The sequence below is a fragment of the Hydra viridissima genome, unplaced genomic scaffold, assembly GCF_058129835.1.
Source record: "Hydra viridissima isolate aposymbiotic clone 2 unplaced genomic scaffold, HvirCarnegie_v1 scaffold_7, whole genome shotgun sequence".
Classification (NCBI taxonomy): Eukaryota; Metazoa; Cnidaria; class Hydrozoa; order Anthoathecata; family Hydridae; genus Hydra; species Hydra viridissima.
This window is the reverse complement of record NW_028324306.1, coordinates 2,792,041-2,810,134: the sequence shown is the minus strand read 5'-3', so window position 1 is coordinate 2,810,134 and position 18,094 is coordinate 2,792,041. Positions and strand designations below refer to the sequence as shown.

Here is an 18,094-nt window from a genome sequence, read left to right as displayed (position 1 = left end):
TATCCAATATGAAATGTGGATATTTTTTATAATTAAAAAACTATTATGGTTTAGGCTATATTTTGAAAAATATTTTAAATAAATGATATAATAAGAATAAAATTAATCTTAATATATCATTGAATAAATTACGCATGTTGTTTACAAAAATAACTTATGTAAAATTATCACAGATTTATGCGCAATGCGGGACGCGGATACGGGTTTTTTTATAATTCAATAGGAGTATTTCTCCCCTACACTCGATTCCTTTGTTATTAATCAAGAAGATTATTCTTTTTTACTTGAAAATATTGATAACCAAAAGTGAAATAGTTGTGGATGACTTTATTGAGATAGATCTCGAAGAGTTAGCGGAATTGTTAGCAGAGGATTTTGAATTGGAGCTCATACCACCAGCAATTCCTACAGAGAAGCTGATTGCAGAAGAAACCAAAATGCTGAAGAAAACAGAAGAACGCATAATAACTAAATTTACCTGTACAAAATGTCATAATAAGTATCTTAGAGAATCCAATTTTAAAAAACATGAAAAGAAATGTTACATTGGCACTAAAGGTGTGTTTATACTTACATGTTGTGGAACTTAATGTCTAAACTGGTGCTATTTTATATTTGCAAATACTCCCAGATTATGAAAATATTGTAATAATTCTTAACTTTGATTTCAGAAATTATTCAAAACTTTAAATTGTTGTTATGTACTATTGAACTTCCATGTAGAAGAATGCAAGTTCTATATCTTATGTTTAGTGTATTGCATTTACAACATATTCCAGTGTTAGAAAATGTGCACAGTTAAAAAATGGCTGTTTAAAGATTTGGTTGTATTAAAAAAATTTAAATTTAAAATATTTTCAGTTGTAATAAGTCTGAATACTTTTAATTAGTCAAATATGCTTACAATATCTCTTCAATTTAAGCAATCTTTCATAAAAAAGGGCCAAAAGCTTTTAAAATAAAAACTAGAAAGACTGAACAAAAAAAAAAAAACAGCCTTTTTCCTAGAAATTAAAAATTAAGTCAAGATAAAAGATAGTAAACCTATAAATCACTTATTTTATATAAAAAACTTATTTTACTTAAGTTTTGATAATTAAATATACTTTATTTTTATTTAGATTATGTGAATAATGGTGAAGCTACTAAACTAAAATCAAGTATTAAAGAAAAAGGTAAATTAAAGATAATTATTGAAAATTGTATACTGTAATCAACTTTTTATAATTCAAATTTGTATATAAACACACGCATGGACACTATATATATATATATATATATATATATATATATATATATATATATATATATATATATATATATATATATATATATATATATATATATATATATATATATATATATATATATATATATATATATATATATATATATATATATATATATATATATATATATATATATATGTACATACATACATATATACATACATACATACATACATACATACATACATACATACATACATACATACATACATACATACATACATACATTCATACATTCATACATACATACATACATACATACATACATACATACATACATACATACATACATACATACATACATACATACATACATACATACATACATACATACATACATACATACATACATACATAAGTTACTTCTTGTTTGGCAAATTTTTTTCCCATTAATTTTTTTATTTTATAGAACTTCTATCATTGGAGCTCACAAAAGAGTTATATGAAAATTCTGTTAAATTCTTTCAAGAAAGTTTAAAAGCAGCTACATTAGATGAAGCTTTTAGTATAAAAATTGAAGGGTTTAAAACTCCAGGAAATTATGCAGCTGAGTTATCCTTATGCATACTAGAAATTGCTGTAGAAAGAAAGATTGAATTTTGCAAAAATGTTTTTGAAGCATTTCTTCCTATTGTTAATTTGAGGGGAAACACATGTCAGTTAAGAGAGCAACAGTGTACTCTTTTACACTGTCTTTTCAAAAATGAAATATTACGCTCTACATGGAATGAACTAGTCTGTGACTTTTCTAATTGTAAAGCTGGGTTTGACCTTCTGTATTCATTTCTATTAAAAACATGGTTTCAGAATGTCATTGAGTGGAGAAATCATGTATTGTTGGAATCAAATTGTAAAGAGCTAGATTTAAAATTAACACCAGAAGAAGAAGAAACTGTTCGCTATGTAGCTGGATTTATTCCATTTTCATTGCGAAAAATGTATTCTAATCGTAAAAACACTGATTTGAGTAAAGCTGTAATAGACCTTATTAAGTCATGGGAATCTGATTCTGATAATAAATTATTAAATAAAACGTTTTTAGAATATACCAGAGGTTGGACAGATAAAATAAATAGAGGTGGAATTTTTTCAGTAAATGATGATTTTTACATATTCATTCGAAGGGTTGAGAATGTTGCCAGGTCAGTATTGAACTCTAACCTAATTATCAAATACAAAGGTGAAGATCTGAGAGATGTTTTAATGAAAAAATTCCAAGCAAGTTTTCTCATTGATTTGAGTTGGACATCTCTTACAAAAAATGTAGAATCTCAACCTTTGAAGGATTTGTTAAAAGAAATCATACTTAGAAAGTGGGTGAGTATACGTACACGCTCATTTTTGAAAGCCTGGGTCCGAATAATAAATAGAAAAAGTGGAAAAACAGGAAATAATGTTTCTGAAAAAGGTGAACCAGCATTAAGAAAAACATTGCATAAAAAGAAAAATTTTAAAAAGTAATGTCAATATAGGAATTAGTATATTACCTAAATCTTACATATTTATTCTATATCTTATGTTTAGTGTATTTTCTTTTTGTTAACAAAGAATTATTAATAACAAACATGAATCAATTTTACAGCTATTTTTGCTTGCTTTTTTTGAAATATCTTTTGTTTTGCTGATGTTGAGGGTCTCATTATGTTTTTCTTTTTTTAAATGAAATTTAATGAAGTTTGTTTTATTTAGATATCGGAAAATCTACTTGTACATACAAGTATATCAAGAATTTAAACATGGTTTAACGATAATGTGTATGTTCTGAACTATATCTAATGTGTATCTTGATTTACTAAATAAGCTGAGTTGATTTTCAACGGGTAAATAGCTAGTTTTATATATAAATAAATTCAATATCTGGCTCTTATGAGCGTTACTTTAATTATATTTTTTCTATTCACCCGTTGACGGACAATTGCGTCTATAGCTGTCAAAGCGAAGTTCACTATGTGGCATGACGGTTATAGCCACAACCTAATTAAAAATGCTGAATTAATCAAAATTAAGTTTAAGCAGAAAAAGTAAAACTATACTTCTAATATTCTAAAAATTACAAAAACATATAGTGTTAATTTTCTAACTTCACTTGTTCCTAATGTGTTAAAAACCAACGGCGTGATTTCAAATTTGATTATGCCATTTGAATTTTCTTTTGGCATTTTGTTTTTTAGATAAATTTGGATGAAAAGGAACTTTTCTTTTGCAGCGTGAAGTAAAAAAAATGACAGAAAAAAAAACAAACATAAATATAGCAAATGTAACATGATAGAAATATTTTTCGTCTCCATAAAAATAATACGACTTAGTGAATATTTTCTCTCCTTGTCAAAAAATGGATCGACCTAGACCAAATCTTATTAAAGGTGCGTGTTTCTGAAGATTCAAACTTATTTTTTAGCTAACTTAACGTTTTGGAAAATATTTACAGAGGCAGAATAGCAGCAACACTTGTTGAATGAAAACAAATTTTATGTCAAAAACATAGCAACATTTTTTTTCACAGATGCGTTAATTTTCCAATGCCTGTAGATTATCTTACAAGTTATGTTGGTAATATTAGCTGAAAGTAATAACAGCAAGCGACACTGCGTAATTAATGATATAAGAACTTAGTCATTTTGTCTCACTCTGTTAAAAAAAAGGAGATCTGAGAACTTAGTCTTGATTAGGATTCGAACTGGGTTACCTACTACTTAGTAAGCGTCCTAACCGCTAGACAACCGAGACTAAGTGGTGCTATAAAAATAGCAATTTTGACATTTAAAGTGGAGTCACTGCTTGATAAAAGTAATATTTTTATGTAACTTAGAAAAGATTTACATTAAATCATTTTTTTCGCTTTTTACTTGAAGGTAGATCAGTGTCCTTCACATCAAGCATTTGGAATTCATCCTTTCGGCCCTTTGCACTTGAACCAAAAACACGAATTAAATTATCTCCTGCCACATTTAAGCCAAGGGCATTGGAATTGTATTCAATTAACGTAGGATTGTCATTACAACCTAATCGCATTCGTTGCTTCCCAAAGTATTCCTCTAATGGATCTTGACAGAACTTTTCGGACAAAATGTATTCCGCTCCTTCTACAAGCAACAACTTTCCAAGGGCTATAAACGAATTCACTAAAAAAGAAATAAGTTTTTTCTTGAATTTATTGTGGCAACTAAGTTTTCAGAACATATGCAACTATACAACATTTAATGAGAGCAACTTAAAAATATGTATGGAAGAAACTTTTATATTTACATAACTGATATACAATAAATTGAAATAAATATATGAAAATATAAAATGATTATTTATAATATTCTCTGCGTAAAAAAAAGGCATCTAACTATTTATATTCAATTGACCAACGTGATACAGTAGAACTCTATTTACCAGTAATACGAAGTCCCTCAAGAGTTTGTTTACTTAAGCAAAATCTGTTTTTTTCTGCTTGAGACAAATTAGGAATTAATTGGCACTGTTCTTCCCAATTATTGATAAAAGTCAAAAATGTGTTCTGGAGCCACTAAATGAAAAAAAAACAAAAACTTAAATAGATAACAGATCAGCCATGTAAACAAAGGTATCGGTACTCCATATACTACAAAAGTACTTGAACTTTTTTACATGAAAGAGCTTGATATAATCATAAAATAACTTACATTAAATCTAACATCATCTATGGATTTATAAATATCAAGATCTGGCTTTCGAGTGTAATTATAAATCTTTGAAACATTTAAACAATCAAAAAATTTGTCCATCATTCTAATAAATTTGATTAACGATTTTGTAGAATGGAGCCCCTGTTCTTCTAACATATTTGCCACTGTTGAACTCAATACCTTTTTGTATATAAAATATTTTATAGGCAGTGACAAAAAATATACTTTTATTTCTTCCACAGCAGCTATTAACCTAATATGACAAATTACAAAAAGGCTAAGGGAACATATATGTATTGTTAATATAGCCATTAAGCCCTCTCTCCTGGCATATATAAAATATATGCCTGAACAGAAGTAGAATTTGTTTTATTCTAACCTGCACTGCTAGATTTACTCTCATACGTGTTCTTGAGTTGAGATTTATGTGTTCTTCACTTAACTTGTGTCCCATTGTCAACCCCACTGCATCTCTCTCTATTCCAAGATCCCAGTCATACAAGCTGATTATTTGATCCCAAACAAGCTGCTGACCATCAATCTGAAACAAACAAAAAAGTGTTACATATATCTGTAAACCAGATACCTACGATCATAGTTACAATACTAATGTATATGTATGTGTTAAAATAAAGCATGTGATAATATTCTTCACAAAAAATATATACATACCATAAGATTTCTACTTAAAGAGGTTCCATGTGAATTTTCGAGGTTGTTTCTAGTGGTTTTCATTAAATGAGGTACATCACAAATGAAAAATAGCTTTCGGTCTAAAGAATAAAAACATGAAGTCTCAAAAATATTTTAAAAGATGACTTTTTTGAACAATTTAATGTTGTGCCTCATTTTACTGGTGCTTATTGAAAACTAACATCTTTAAAGTCATAACTGCCCATGAATTCAGTGTAACTATATTTTTAAAATTTTTTATAATTGTAATGCAATATACAATTATTTATACATACCAGGACAAAACTCATTCCAAGTCCAGTAAATTACACCATCTTTGGTATTTTCTTCAGAATTCCAAGCATGGAGACGCATAAAACTTCTATTTGGAGATGCACCATCAGCTACAATTGCCATCACCTTTAGACCAATAGACTCTAATTGCCTTACACCATCCCATATGGTAAAGTACAGTTGGCTGCTTGAAAGACCCCCAGCAGAAGCAAAATGGCCAAATACATATTTTAGAGAAGATGTGATGCCCCTCACCATTAACACAGTTACATATGATGCCAATGGTATGGCTGTTGGATCTTCCAAGTTGCTGTTTTCTTTATTTTCTGCATATTTATTTTCAAACTTCAAGAGCAGCTCATTAATTGACCCAGTTTCTGAAAAACCAACCAACTTTCCAGTTGATGAGCTAAAAGCAAGACCACTTTTTATTTTCATTTCATCAACAATTATTGAAACATATCTTTGGTGCTCTTTTATATTTGGTAAATCAATTTTTCTAGTCAAGTTGTATATCACATCTTTGTTAAAACCACAGCCTGGGTCAGTGAAGTTGATATATTTCTGAACAGTATTTTTACAAGGTAGATTTAAAAATGGTGTTGAACAAATATGACGATAGGCACTTGGAGATTTCAAATATAAACTGATGCACCACCTTATAATTAAAGGATGCCACTTCATAGACCTTCTGTCTTTAAGTCCAGCCTGGATTTTTTGTTGCTGCCACAACAGTGCTTGAGGTGAGTCCTCAGTAAATGGGTTTTCTTCTCCATATTTTTCATATGTTTCCTCAATAATTGTCTGTTCCTCCTCTTGAAGAACAACACCTTCTTCTATTATAGATTTTTCAAGTTTCTTTTGCATTCGTTGTTGTTTTGCAAGATTTTCTTTTCTTTCATTCTCTAAAAGTTTAATTTTTGTTAATAGTTCTGATTTAGAAAAGTAGCGGTCATTCTTTTAACTATTAGATGTAATAGATGATTGACTTTCCTTACTCTTTAACCTGGATTCCATTACACGCAAGTTAGTACGGTAGATGGTACAAGAATTACAACAGACTTCTGAGCATATTAATGAACAATTTTTATGTCTAATAATTTTATAGTTTTCAACTGTATTGCCTTCTTTCGTCTCAATTGTTCCAACATCCTCATTTGATGTACTTTGAAAATTTTTAAAATCAGAAAATTTATCTCTGATTAAATAGTGGAAGTCATTATTACCTTTACAGATATTTATACATGAAATAATGGAGAATATAATATTAGCAGATTGAAGATTTAGTTGATCTGGAAGAGATTTAATAATACTATTTGATAATGGCACTTCACGTTTTAAAACTAATAATCTCCACATACCATTTGATTCTAGTGACAAAGTTTTGTTAACAGCTTGGCGATAACTATTGATTTCAACTTTTACAAAATAATTTTTGTTATTTTTATTATAACCGTCAAAACCATGTTTTGATGCAATTGCTTTTAACTGTTGATGTATATTTTTCACATTTACTTTTTTATTTCTACCAACTCTTGTGAGTGTGTCACATACATAACAAGTTTCTGTGTGTTCAGAAAAAGTGAAGAATTTATCGCTCCTTTCAACTTCAGAGCCTTTTTTGAATTTTAAATCTAACCTGTATAAAACCATATAACATGTTTTGCATAAGTATTCAGGATGTACTTTTTGATCGTCTGAAGTTATATCCAGCTTGTAAAAACTCAGAATTGCTTGTTTATAGATAATAACAGGTTTTAATTGATAGTGACTATCCTGCTTTATTATGCAGCCACACTTTCTACATAAATGTTTTAAATATTCCTCATGAAGACTCATGATTTATCCTGTAATGAGATAATAAATATGAATATAAGATTATTATTTTTATTATTTTTGATATAATATTTAGAAAAGGTTAAAAATAAGGTTGTACTTCATTTGTAAAAGGCTCAAGAATATGCAACTAAAAGTATGATCTTATCATTTTTATTTTGATATAATATTTAGAAAAGCTTAAAAATAAGGTTGTACTTCATTTGTAAAAGGCTCAAGAATATGCAACTAAAAGTATGATCTTATCATTTTTATTATTTTTGTTGTTAGTATTAGTAACAACAGTAATAATAAAAATAATAAGATCATTATAACTTAAAGTAGCTCTACATGACAGTTTAAAAATGCTTAAACAAAAATGCTCATTAATTAATTTTGCTCTTGATTAATTTTTTTGTCTTTTGATTAATTTTTTTGTCTTTTATAACCATAAGCTTCAGTAAATGCATAATTATAATGGGTTTACTGAGGGAGGTTTTTTGACGGAAATTTGACGGGTAGAAGTCGGAGTATCTGTATCATGAATTTTGAAAAATGACGGTAACACGCATAGTTTTTGGCTAATTGGCGGCACCTATGATCTATAACAATGCGTTGAACGTCCATCTATTAATACGTCCTTGGTCCAATCTTTTGTTGTAAAATAAAATAAAAATCTATAGATTCTTAAGAGTTTCAAATCAATCAATAACAGAATAATGAGTTTATCAAGGTTGTTGGCTGGTAGGAAGCGTGACAGTCCTGTATGGAAATTCTTCGTTTACGATGAAAAAACTGACAAATCCATGTGTCTAGTACAGGACATAAATAATGAGGGCGCGTGTGGCGCATTTCTTGCCGGAAAAAATTCCACTAACTTAGTAGCGCACATTCAGAGAATACATAAAGAGACACACAAATGTTACACGGATGAAAAGAAAAAACGAAATGCAGAAAAAATGTTTTTGAAACGTAAAATTGATGAAATCAATTCTACATCTTCCCGAAATAGTGGAAAGACAAAAACCCAGAAAATAAGAGAGAGCTTTGAACACCGAATCACCGCGTGGCCAACGGACTCAAGTGAATATCAAGTGCGTCAGGATAGCGTGATTGAAATGATTGTTAATACCAGCTATCCAATGGTATTGCTAGATCAGCCGTCGTTTCGAAAGATGATAAAAACGCTTGACCCAAAATTTAAATTGCCAAGTAATAATTAACACAACTAAATTTTTAAATTATTGTTTTAGATTCATTCAATGCTAAACATTTTTTAAATGTTTACCTGTAATTATAGTATGATTAATGTAACACTATAGTAACTAACTACACAAACTGATGTGCATTAAATTTTAACTGATTTAAATTTTATATTGCAGGGTCTGCAACACTGAACAAGCGGATAAACGAGCGTTTTCTTCGACAATCTGCACAACTGAAAGACTTGATAAATCGTACACGCAAAGTAACAATTTGTCTTGATGGTTGGACGAAGAAGGGTCTCACAGCATTGTTCCTTGGAATATCTGCTTGTTTCTATGACACCACCATTGATAAAACACGACATGCTTTCCTAAATTTGATGGAACTCCAACATCCCCACACGGGTGAGATGCTTGCCGAATGTTTAAAGAAATGTCTTGACCAGTGGGGTATTAGAGAAAATCAAGTTATGTTGATTGTTTCAGACAACGGGTCGAATATGGTTAAAGCCATCAGGCTCTTACAGGAAGTGCATGCAGCTAAGAAATCTGACGAATCTGAATCTTATGAGTTTGAATCTGACGAGTCTGAACATGAAACTGATGAGGAAGAGATCCAGTCTCAGTCAGAACAAACTGATTTATTCCTACCAGATCATATTCCATATCGTCGAATGCCCTGTATGGCTCACACACTCCAGCTTCTCATAAAACCAGTTTATGAACATTATAGTGCAACCATCTTAGAAACGAGACAAGTTGTATCAAGAATTAGGAAATCAAGTGTGGCAATTGAGAAACTTATTGACAAGTGTGGGAAGTCTGTGATAACCGACTGCACCTCAAGATGGAACAGTACATATCAGATGATTGACCGGCTGTTGAAAATAAAGACATCGGTGAATGAAGTTCTTACAGAAATTGGTACATATTATTTTATTATTTATGTTATTAGTGTATATAAATTGTTTTCGGAAATTTATTAAATCTACAAAATTGTGTCTTACCTTATTTAAACTAAAAAAACGAAAATGTAATAAATTGTAAGTTCATTAGTCATTATCATTAAAAAACAAGACAGGGTATATAGTCTTTAAATTAGGTTTGCTAAAAACACGGAAAGACTTTACCCTGCCTTTTAAATCGCATCACAACAGAATGGAAAAATGAGACGTACACCAATGGCAATTATTAGTAATTACAATTGTTATTAGTAAACTTTAATTACAGATAGTTTACTTAAATTTAGGAATCGACACATTCAAAGCAAGTGAATGGGTTCGTCTTCAAAACATTTCTTCACTTTTGGAACCATTTGCAGTACAAACAGATATACTTCAGACCGATGCCCAGTCTCTTTCACAGGTTCTACCATCTATACTCAATTTGGAATGCCATTTACAAGAATATCCTACCAACAAGTCTTTGACAGCGAATCTTCTTGGAGATCTACGTCAACGGTTTCAATCAATTCTGCAGCCGGACTCAGATACATTTAATCCTCTTCCGTCTGCTGCATGTTTGTTAGATCCAACCGTTGCTGTCTTTATCCTCACACCGGAAATGGACACCTTGCTCCATGCAGCAAAGATGTATATAATAAAAGTTTGTGGAGTAGAACAAGAATTACAAGCTGCTGCTGAGTCAAATGGATCTGAATGTGAATTTGCTGCCATAAAGCGCTTTAAGTTCTTGTCAAATAAAATCTTTACAAAAGAAGGAAAGATTTATAACCAAGACAATATCACTGTTGCAAGTCAGCTGTCAAGGTATTTGGTTGACATAAGCGGTGATGAAGCGCTGCCAAGTAACGGCCTGCTCTTTTGGAAACAAAACAAAATCAAGTATAGCAAGATTGCAATTTTGGCTGAAGATTTACTGTCCGCCCCAGCATCACAGGCGTTTGTAGAAAGGATTTTTTCACTTTGTGGAATTTTAACTGTTGGTCGCCGCAATCGAATGAAAAAATCATTAGAGATGAGAGTTTTTATGAAACTGAACAAAAACTTGTAATTATAATTCAACCAGATATTTTCTTTCAATTTCAAAAAAAAAAATCTTATTATAACTCAATTGAATCATTGAATGACTATTTTATGACTATTTGTATGGTTATTTAGATGTTTATTATTAAATTAAAAAATTTTAAAATTTTTTTCTTGAAACTTATGTATTACATTATTTCTTAAAATAATGATAGGGGAGACCGGGGCTAGTTGTCAGCAGGGGTAAGTTGACGAATTGCGTTTATCTGCAGAGTCTTTTATCAAAAAGTATCAGAAATCTCAGGGAACTTTCCTAATTGACCATTTCATCTTGGGTCCTATGAATAAAACTACTATAAATATTCCAGTCACAATTGATTTACTATTATCAGTCAGGTTTTTTTAGTAGTTGTCGTTTTTCAGGATCTTTAGGCAGTTTATTGAAAGGTATTTGGGGTTTATTGGAAAAATTTTCACAAAGGAAGCTGGAAAACAAAAATATCTTTATAAAATCAATTTTTTTAAAATTATTATTTGTAACAATATTAAAAAAGTTTATTTTTACAAAAAAAAATTTTTTTAATTTATTTTTTACAAAAAAAATTTTTTAGTGGATTTTGCTACCAGGAACAAAGGTGGGGTGTTGTTTTGGCTTCATATTCGAACTACTAACTGCTTCTAGCTCATAGAAATATTAAAAAATTTTTATAAATTTTTACTCACTAATACGTTTGTAATATTTATTATAGTTTGCGCCAACTTACCACGGGGTGGGGTAAGTTTTTTTTTTTAAGGCCCCGGAAAGAGCCATAAGATTTTTTTTTTTTTTTTTTTTTTTTGAATGCAACAAGTACAAGTTAACCAAATTCATACACTTCAAGACTACACTTTAATTTTTTCAAAAAAATGTGTCGTTAGGACTACTAATTGCTGTGAAATTTGATAGAAGTAAAATATGAACTAATTTAGAAACTGAAATAAGAATTAAAATGATTGAAATCATAAAAACTGAACTGAAATTTCATCAGAACTGATTCAAAAGAAGTAAAATTAAAATTAGAAATTAAATCAATGCTTCAAGAACTAAGTAAAATTGGAAATTGAAATTATATTTAGAACTTAAATATCACTGCTTCAAAATGCAATATATGGGAATGGTATCATACTATTAAGTAGGTTGTTTCATTGGAAAAGTAAAAAATGATAATATTAAATAGTAATTAACTTTTTTTTTTTTACCAATAGTTGATCACTTTAAATAATTATTTTAAGCAGTTGTTTCGTGTTTAACACGAAAAAAAAAACGAAATTTTCTCAGACTGGCTTTAAATCATCCGAACAGTGGCAAAAATCGATTGCTGATTTTAAAATCAAAATTCAGATACATATTGTAAGTACTGTTGCAACATGGCATCTTTTAATTTGAATTTAACATCGAACTTGGATTTCTAAAGTGATGTAGTAAAGGTGGAAAAGTTCAAACGGAACAGAAGCTAAAAGCAATATTAATCAGCCCACCCCCCCCCTTTCCTCTTAACTGTTCTAATTTTAGCCCTGTAAATAACTTGAAATTTTAACTTGAATCTCACTTAAAGAAAACTGTGCTGTGTTTAATCTAAAACTGCGATGTGTTTAATCTACAGGTTAATGATGCCACAGAAGATACAATACAAAATTAGGACACTGCAGTGATCTAAAAAAAAATTCTTTCTTCCCATATTTAGAACAAGACTATTATGTGTCAACTTTGAAATCAAAACCAGTGCCATTCAGGACTTATATGCAGTATAGACCTACATTCAGGATTTATATGCAGAACATTTTGCAGCTAAAGCCCCTAATGAAGTTGTTTCATATCTGGACCATTGTATTTTTGGTTATCCAATTATAATGAAAATAATATTCATAGTTAACTGTTTATTATCTTCGCTTTACCTATAACTATATGTAAATGAAAGTGTTTTCGTTTTTAAAACACTAACTAATATTAACTATCACTTCCTCACAAATAGCAAAATGTCTTATGAATTCTAGATGAATTGAAAGGAAAAGAGGAAAACACTCATAAAGAGTATGGATATGAAAAAGTCTTGATTTCAAAATTATTTGGAATATTGATCTGGACGATGAAAAAATAATTATTTGGTGATTTAAGTACTTTTAGCACTATTTTCTTCAAATTATTAAAAAAAAAGAAAAAAGAAAAAAGATTGATGAGTGACTTGGAGAAGTGGAATAAGTTGAAAAAGGTTCTACTCAAATAAAATTATAATAATAGCAGTACAATTTTAAAGTTGTTACTACTTTTTTAATTAGGATTACAAATAAAACTTTTTAAATTTCTTTCAAAAACTGATACTTTTAAATACGTTACTGTAAAAAGCTTAGCAAACACATCTGAAGTTTATTGGGAAAAGTGTTTCTCTTTTTACAAATTGAAGATCTCCAAAAACTGACAGTAGAAAGTAACACAAGAAAAAATAGTCCTTTAAACTATCTAACTATTCAAAGACACAAGAATGTAGATTAAAAGGCTGAATTGCAATGAAAAAATTGACATTACCCTCACAAAGTAAAGTAAAAATATTGGCTTGAGCTACAAAAAACAAAAACTGGAAAATTAACCAACAGCAAAAAGTCATTTAACTTGATGAGTCCCAGTTTCAAATAATTGGGGTGGAGCACCAAATTTTGTTTATTGATAAAATTAAGAACAAGCGTTGGAGTAGAGCATTGTTCCCAAGTTTAAACATGGAACTGGATCATTCATGATTTCAGGTTGTTTTCAAAACAACCGAGCTAGCAAATCAATTAAAATCAAGGGAACGCTAAGGAAATAGGGATACATGACCTTTTAGAGTTAAACGCGCTGTTGCCAGGGAGCTGTTTAGTGGAGCACTCTTTAAAGCTGTGAAGACAATATATTCATGAGGAAGGAAGAATACTCAATTATATGGAATAGCCACCTAAATAGCCAGATTTAAATCTCATTTGATTTTTATTGGATTACCTAGATTGAATATTTTTCTTTGTTGAGAAAACTCAATTTTTAAAATGTGAACATATCTTGAGCTGTAATCTATATTTAGTGTTAGAATCACCTATAAACTTCATTAACTTCTACTGCATCATACTGCATTTTTTAGTTTTCTTTAAAATCATTAATCAAATTGGACAGCAGTTTATTTTGATAATGTCAGTAGTCACTTGTAGAAAATGAAACAGCCACTGCTAAAAATTATATATTTGTCAGTTAAGTATTTAAAACACAATAGTTTTTTTTAACCATTTCATAAAATTATATACATAAACAATATTACATTATTGCCCAGCTTATGTTTAAGCATTTCATCTGATCAAGACTTATAAAAGTGCTAACAAATAAGCCATTAAAACCAGATCCTTAATTTTAATCACTATGTAGCTTTTTTAAACCTGCGATTATGTTGTAAAAATGGCGAGTATTATTGTTTTTATGATTTTTTAAAATTTTTACAGGTTGAATTTAGAGTGCTTTGGGTTGGCCAGAAAGTATTATTCATTATGTTTTAATAAAAACAAAATATAGGAGCTGTGAAAATCAAATAGCGCAAGTTTCACTACCTAACCACTTATTACTATTTGAAAATAATTATGCAAACAATGATACAGGTATTACTTTTCCTTATATGCCAAAAATTTTAACTGAAAATTTCTATGTACGCATTACAAACAGAAGTTAAATGTTTTGCAAAGTTAATTAAACACATTGAATAATTAAATCAAACCTCTTTGCTATGGTAACAGTAACATCTAAAAAATATAAACCACTAATAAATTATACAAAATTTATTAAAATGTACAAAATTCAAAAAATTTAAGAACTAATTTGTATAATGATGAAAAAAAAGATACTTAACTATAAATTCATTTTTTTATCTCTTTGAACTGTTGTCCAATGGTAAAATTAAATGAAAAAAGTTATTGAGCAAAAATTGCTTATTCTAATTTGGCCCTTTTTGCATTTTTTCAAATTTAATTCTTTTCTATTTTTAATAAAATTTATTCTTCTCTTCCATGAATTTTATCTTTTACACTTTTTTAGTTAATAGAACTTTTTTATACCACCTTTTATTGTAATATTTAAGAAACATTTCATTGAAGCATAGTTTTATTTTTTAGTTTCTCATTCTTTTTTCTAAAAAATTAAATATTTTTTCTAAAAAATTAAATATTATGAAATGAAAGAATTGAATTCATTCTTTCATTTCATAATATTTATTCTTCACACTATTTAAATACCAGGACTTTTTACAATATTTATAAAGTAGTATATAAAAAAATTTAATGAAGCAGAGTTTAAGCACGTTTTGTTGTAACAGAAACTCAACTTTACTCAATTAAAGGAGTTAACTTTAGAACTTATTTAAGAATTAACAAGGAGTTAAAGCACTTTTAGAATTAGTTTACTACATTTTTTTTTTAACCTTAAAGGTTTAGTTTACTTTGCATTAAAAAAATCAACAAAATACTTACTGGCTAAGTATAATATTAACCAGAACGCTGACAATTATTACAAACATTTAAAATAATGCAAAATACAGTTACTAAGATTTGACTTACTTAAACTGAAAGTATGATTTTAAAGCAAAATTATTTCTTCACTTAAATAACTTTCTTTTCTTCTGCTAAGTTTTGCTTTTTTTTCTTTCTAATTGAAAAAGTTGTGAGTCGATGAAAAACATTTTGTAGCTCTCAGACAAGAATTTCACAAGAAAATCGATGGAGTTTTTTTTTTCTGATATTGCATGATACATTTCACTTATAGTCAGTTTTTTTCCATTATCTTCATATATACCTCTTTTCTATACTTTTTTCTTCATATAAATTAAAGGTGTTTTTGTTTAAATTTCCATGTTTTCTATAAATTTCAACAGATGAGCAATCACAACATATTTCAATTTTAGATTTTTTACAAAATCTTTTACAGCAGCAATAAACTTGGCAGTATCAAACTATTAAAATTTTTTACTGTTTTTACAACTTTTACATTAGAGGCTTTGTCAGGATTTTGACAGGGTGTTGACTGACTTTTACCACCTGCTTTGACCTGAAAACTTTGACTGGAATTTCCAGCATTATTTAAAAAACAAACTACTTATTAATATTTTTAAAATAAAAAAATATGCAGAAATGCTGTCTAATGTTTAAAGTTAAAAATTAGCAAACAATACAGATTTATCTGAGAAAAGATAAATCTTTTAAAAAAACACAGTTATTCATTTTTCCTTAAATTAAAAAAATAGACAGCATTTCTGCATATTTTTTTATTTTAAAAATATTAATAAGTAGTTTGCTTTTCAAATAATGCTGAAAGTTCCAGTCAAAGTTTTCAGGTTACTATAAAAACATAGAGATAGATTTATGAATTAAGAATGTTAATTTTATTGATACAGCTGATGAACTCTAGCGCGTCTTTATCTTATGAGCTTTATTAGAGCATGGGAGGATATAAACATAATCATAACTTGTTACATTCATTAACTCACCTTTCTTTCGGTTCTCAAGTTGATCAAGCTTTATTTTATCTGCTTTTTTTCTCCCCATTGCTCAGATTTGCAAGGAAAACTTTGATAGTAGGCTTACCTACCATATTCTGAATTTGGACGTGTTAAACTTTACACTCTGTGACTATTTTGTTCTATGTTCCCATAGTCAAAGTAGTAATTTTTAGATAAGCATAATCAAAGCAGTTATTTAAATCGTGTTTTGGTAAGTTTCGTTTCTGTGGTTAGCGATCTTTAGTTAGTCTCAAAAGGACGTCTCGCAGAATTTGAAAATTGCAGACTCCGGAAAATATTTACGCAAAGGTTATTGACGTCATTTTTTATAATTAAAATTTTATAACTTATAAAAAATTTGAAATATGAAAATGGTTCAACATGCTGCATTAGCCGAAATTGACGATAGCCGATAAATATTTTTTTTAAAAAAAACTTCATTCAAAAAAATAAAATAATGACAGATATAAATATATGATTTTGACAACTTATAAATTTTAAGTTAAGTGAACTTTATTAAATTAGCTTAAAGGAAGTGTTGAAATAATACGTGACAGTGTTAAGGGGGTATCAGAAAGTGTCAGCAAACATCACATTTTAAGGTCTTTATTTTAGGTGCCCCAAAAAGTCCTTCGGTCTTATCACAGAACGCAGGTCAAGCGTAATCCATATGCGAAAAAACAAAGACAAAATTTGTTTTCCATATTAAATTTATGGGAATTCCATATGATGCCAGGGTTCACTGACATATACCATAACAGTTTGGAAATGAGTGCTGTATAACTTTCTTTAGTCTTTAATGAAGTACCTCTTGCTGTTAAAAGTGGAGATAATTCTCTGAATTAGGCCCAAGCAGACCTTACGCTCGCCAGGACTATGGCAACCATATAAATATCACATAGTAACGCGATATAAAATCACAAGTTCAGGAACTAACTCATCGATAACGCCAATGTTTAGGAGCGGGCTTGCTTAACGCATCCATCAATTTATTCTTGCGTCAGGGTTTCTGCAAATAATAAAAATTCCAAGAGAAAATGTTGCCGGTAGACTATATCTACGACTATTTAACCAATCAATATGTGTTTTTAATTAATTACGAAATGCTCTTTTAAGTAGGAAGCTCTTAGTGAATGTTTCTTCCCATTGAAAACCTTACAATTAAACGTTACTTATTTTATAGCTATAAGAAGAAATACATGAGCCGAAGGCCCCTAACCTCTTTAAAAGGACTCTACACTACAGCTACATTTATTATCATTTTATTTTAAAAAAAGGAATGGAAAACAAAATCGATAAATTTTTTTACTTTTATTAAAAAATACGGTTAAAAACAGTTACTAGTGGCTCTGCTATGTCCATTGCTTTTGCCAGTTTTAACTTCTTCAACTAACACATTATTTAACTGAACATCACTTTCAACAGTAAAGATTTCACAATTTTCTTCAATTAAGTGATCTGTTATAATTTCAGAATTACAAGGATCTTCTTTTTCAACTTTCAAATACATTTCTGTTGAAGCTTTATTTTGGTTGTATATCACACCAACTCGCTTTAACTTTCTTTTGTGTCTAACTGGTAGATTAAATGATTTAGGTAACTTTGTTACAGATTTGCTCCAGTTTTCTGGTTGAACTGTTG

General features: G+C 29.1%; 3 protein-coding genes and 1 pseudogene across 6 annotated transcripts; 3 read left to right on the top strand and 1 right to left on the bottom strand.

Moving 5' to 3' along the window:
* Window positions 1-171: 171 nt before the first annotated feature.
* Window positions 172-4,581, top strand: LOC145183074 (uncharacterized). 3 transcript variants are annotated; one of them, XR_016454038.1, is made up of 5 exons: window positions 172-558; window positions 1,122-1,175; window positions 1,699-2,746; window positions 2,979-3,109; window positions 4,142-4,581. XR_016454038.1 is itself a non-coding variant. In XM_090092736.1 (4 exons), exons 1-4 carry the CDS (start codon window positions 438-440, stop codon window positions 3,021-3,023), a joined length of 1,128 nt encoding a protein of 375 aa, XP_089948862.1. In that variant the 5' UTR covers window positions 172-437; the 3' UTR covers window positions 3,024-3,530. The 3 variants fall into 3 exon arrangements, 1 of the variants encoding a protein (XP_089948862.1); XR_016454037.1 differs by lacking the exon at window positions 4,142-4,581 and adding an exon at window positions 3,461-3,530; XM_090092736.1 differs by lacking the exon at window positions 4,142-4,581 and having other exon boundaries at window positions 1,699-2,606; window positions 2,979-3,530.
* Window positions 4,061-16,721, bottom strand: LOC145195814 (uncharacterized; annotated as a pseudogene). The gene is made up of 8 exons (XR_016454584.1): window positions 16,303-16,721; window positions 14,681-16,015; window positions 5,911-7,755; window positions 5,615-5,715; window positions 5,322-5,483; window positions 4,940-5,122; window positions 4,671-4,803; window positions 4,061-4,411 (listed from the first exon to the last, which is right to left on the bottom strand). The product of XR_016454584.1 is annotated as an uncharacterized LOC145195814 (transcript).
* On the top strand, window positions 8,443-9,208 carry LOC149885619 (E3 SUMO-protein ligase ZBED1-like). The gene is made up of 3 exons (XM_090094226.1): window positions 8,443-8,935; window positions 8,977-9,013; window positions 9,106-9,208. Exons 1-3 carry the CDS (start codon window positions 8,443-8,445, stop codon window positions 9,206-9,208), a joined length of 633 nt encoding a protein of 210 aa, XP_089950352.1.
* Window positions 8,879-10,998, top strand: LOC149885618 (uncharacterized). The gene is made up of 2 exons (XM_090092735.1): window positions 8,879-9,852; window positions 10,178-10,998. The coding sequence occupies exons 1-2, from the start codon at window positions 9,309-9,311 to the stop codon at window positions 10,939-10,941; spliced, it is 1,308 nt and encodes a 435-aa protein (XP_089948861.1). The 5' UTR covers window positions 8,879-9,308; the 3' UTR covers window positions 10,942-10,998.
* Window positions 16,722-18,094: the final 1,373 nt, after the last annotated feature.

Bases quoted from the DNA above. Each gene is read 5' to 3' on its own strand.
- LOC149885618 (XM_090092735.1), top strand. From the start codon at position 9,309: ATGGAACTCCAACATCCCCACACGGGTGAGATGCTTGCCGAATGTTTA. The intron at 9,853-10,177 runs GTACATATTATT...ACTTAAATTTAG, and splicing joins TGAAGTTCTTACAGAAATTG to GAATCGACACATTCAAAGCA.
- LOC145183074 (XM_090092736.1), top strand. From the start codon at position 438: ATGCTGAAGAAAACAGAAGAACGCATAATAACTAAATTTACCTGTACA. The intron at 559-1,121 runs GTGTGTTTATAC...ATTTTTATTTAG, and splicing joins ATGTTACATTGGCACTAAAG to ATTATGTGAATAATGGTGAA. The intron at 2,607-2,978 runs GTGAGTATACGT...TGTTTTATTTAG, and splicing joins AAATCATACTTAGAAAGTGG to ATATCGGAAAATCTACTTGT.
- LOC149885619 (XM_090094226.1), top strand. From the start codon at position 8,443: ATGAGTTTATCAAGGTTGTTGGCTGGTAGGAAGCGTGACAGTCCTGTA. The intron at 8,936-8,976 runs GTAATAATTAAC...TTATTGTTTTAG, and splicing joins CCCAAAATTTAAATTGCCAA to ATTCATTCAATGCTAAACAT. The intron at 9,014-9,105 runs GTAATTATAGTA...TTTATATTGCAG, and splicing joins CATTTTTTAAATGTTTACCT to GGTCTGCAACACTGAACAAG.